Genomic DNA, 1,284 nt, shown 5'->3' with positions numbered 1-1,284 from the left:
TCAGCACAGCGGCCAACACGGTCTGCAGAGACACCACACACACACACACACACACACACACACACACACCCAGGCACCCAACTTGGTGTGCAGAGACACCCCCCACCACACACACACTCTGGGCTTGTGCTGGGGTGAGCCCGGAGGGTGGTGGGAGGTGCCGTAAACCCTCCTGATTGTGGCAGCAAGAGCCTAATTCTCCAAGCAGCGGCAGAGTTCACGTGCAAAGCACAGGAGTCCTGAGCACTGGATCACCAGGGCATTCCTCGGTGTTGTTCTTATTTTAGTCACTTTTACTTTTTCTCGTTATAGAATAACACGTATCCAATATAAAATATCTGAGAAACACAAAAGTTTGGATAGAGGAAAACAGACCAACTGTCGCTATTCCAGAGGTGGCCGCCCTTCCAAACACTCTTTTCCATACAAATCCTTGAAACAGTTGGAACCATGTCCAACACGAGCTCACACTTTGCGGTGTGTTAAGACCATGACAGCTTTGATTGTTTTAGGCGTGGGAAAGTCACTTCTGCCGGCCGTGCAGGCCCCGTGAGGGTTCTCTGTTGGGCTCCCCTTGACTCCCGGCTGGTGGAGAGGCTGTGTCTGCAGCCCCGAGACCCCAGAGCTCTGCACCACCCGCACCAACGGCTGGGCGGTGCTTTTGGAGCTCCCACAGCCCGTGTCAGAGACAGAGAGGGCACTGCCACCCATCAACAGTGCCCCAGGCCTGAGAGAAGCTCCAGCGCCCTTTCCCACCTGGGGCGGGGGCTCCCTCTGGGGCGGGGGCCCCAGGCGCACACCTGGGCGCCGCTGCTCTCCTCCTGGGGGAGGCTGTGACCAGCGGCTCTGGGGCAGGGTGAGGCTGCAGAGCCAGGGCCCAGGGCGGCCGGCAGAGGGGCTGGCAGGTCCCTGCGGGGCTCAGGGGTAGGCAGGGCGCAGCATGGGCACGCCTGGGACACGGGTGTGGGGAGGCTCACCCACGCGCCTGCACTGCACACTCCCTGCTGGCTACTCCAACGAGCAAGACCTGTGCTTCCACTGGATCCCACCACGCAGAGCCCTGGGCACCTGGTCAGGACCGGTCAGACTGCTCAGAGACAGGAATCTGGGGCACAGGGGAGGGGGAGGCCCAGCCCTGCCAGGGGCGCGGGGCACCAGGTGGCTGGGAGCAGCCTGTGGGAAGCCATCTGCAGCCCGTGGGGGGCAGGGCAGGCGGCCCAGCATGGGGAGTGTCTGCACCGATCCTCTGCACATCCGCACGCCCGCGTCTCCCCTCCTGGCTCC

General features: G+C 62.1%; 1 protein-coding gene across 1 annotated transcript in view; it reads right to left on the bottom strand.

Moving 5' to 3' along the window:
• Positions 1-711, bottom strand: part of DGCR2 (DiGeorge syndrome critical region gene 2) — a 13,432-nt gene extending 12,721 nt beyond the window's left edge. The window contains exon 1 of the mRNA XM_010854699.1: positions 470-711. Within this exon, the coding sequence (XP_010853001.1) occupies positions 470-711 (242 nt within the window). The remainder of the gene's footprint in view (positions 1-469) is intronic.
• Positions 712-1,284: the final 573 nt, after the last annotated feature.

The sequence above is a fragment of the Bison bison genome, unplaced genomic scaffold (genome assembly GCF_000754665.1).
Source record: "Bison bison bison isolate TAMUID 2011002044 unplaced genomic scaffold, Bison_UMD1.0 scf7180017853457, whole genome shotgun sequence".
NCBI lineage: Eukaryota > Metazoa > Chordata > Mammalia > Artiodactyla > Bovidae > Bison > Bison bison.
Note: the sequence above shows the minus strand (reverse complement) of the source record. Positions and strands in the feature narration are given on the sequence as shown.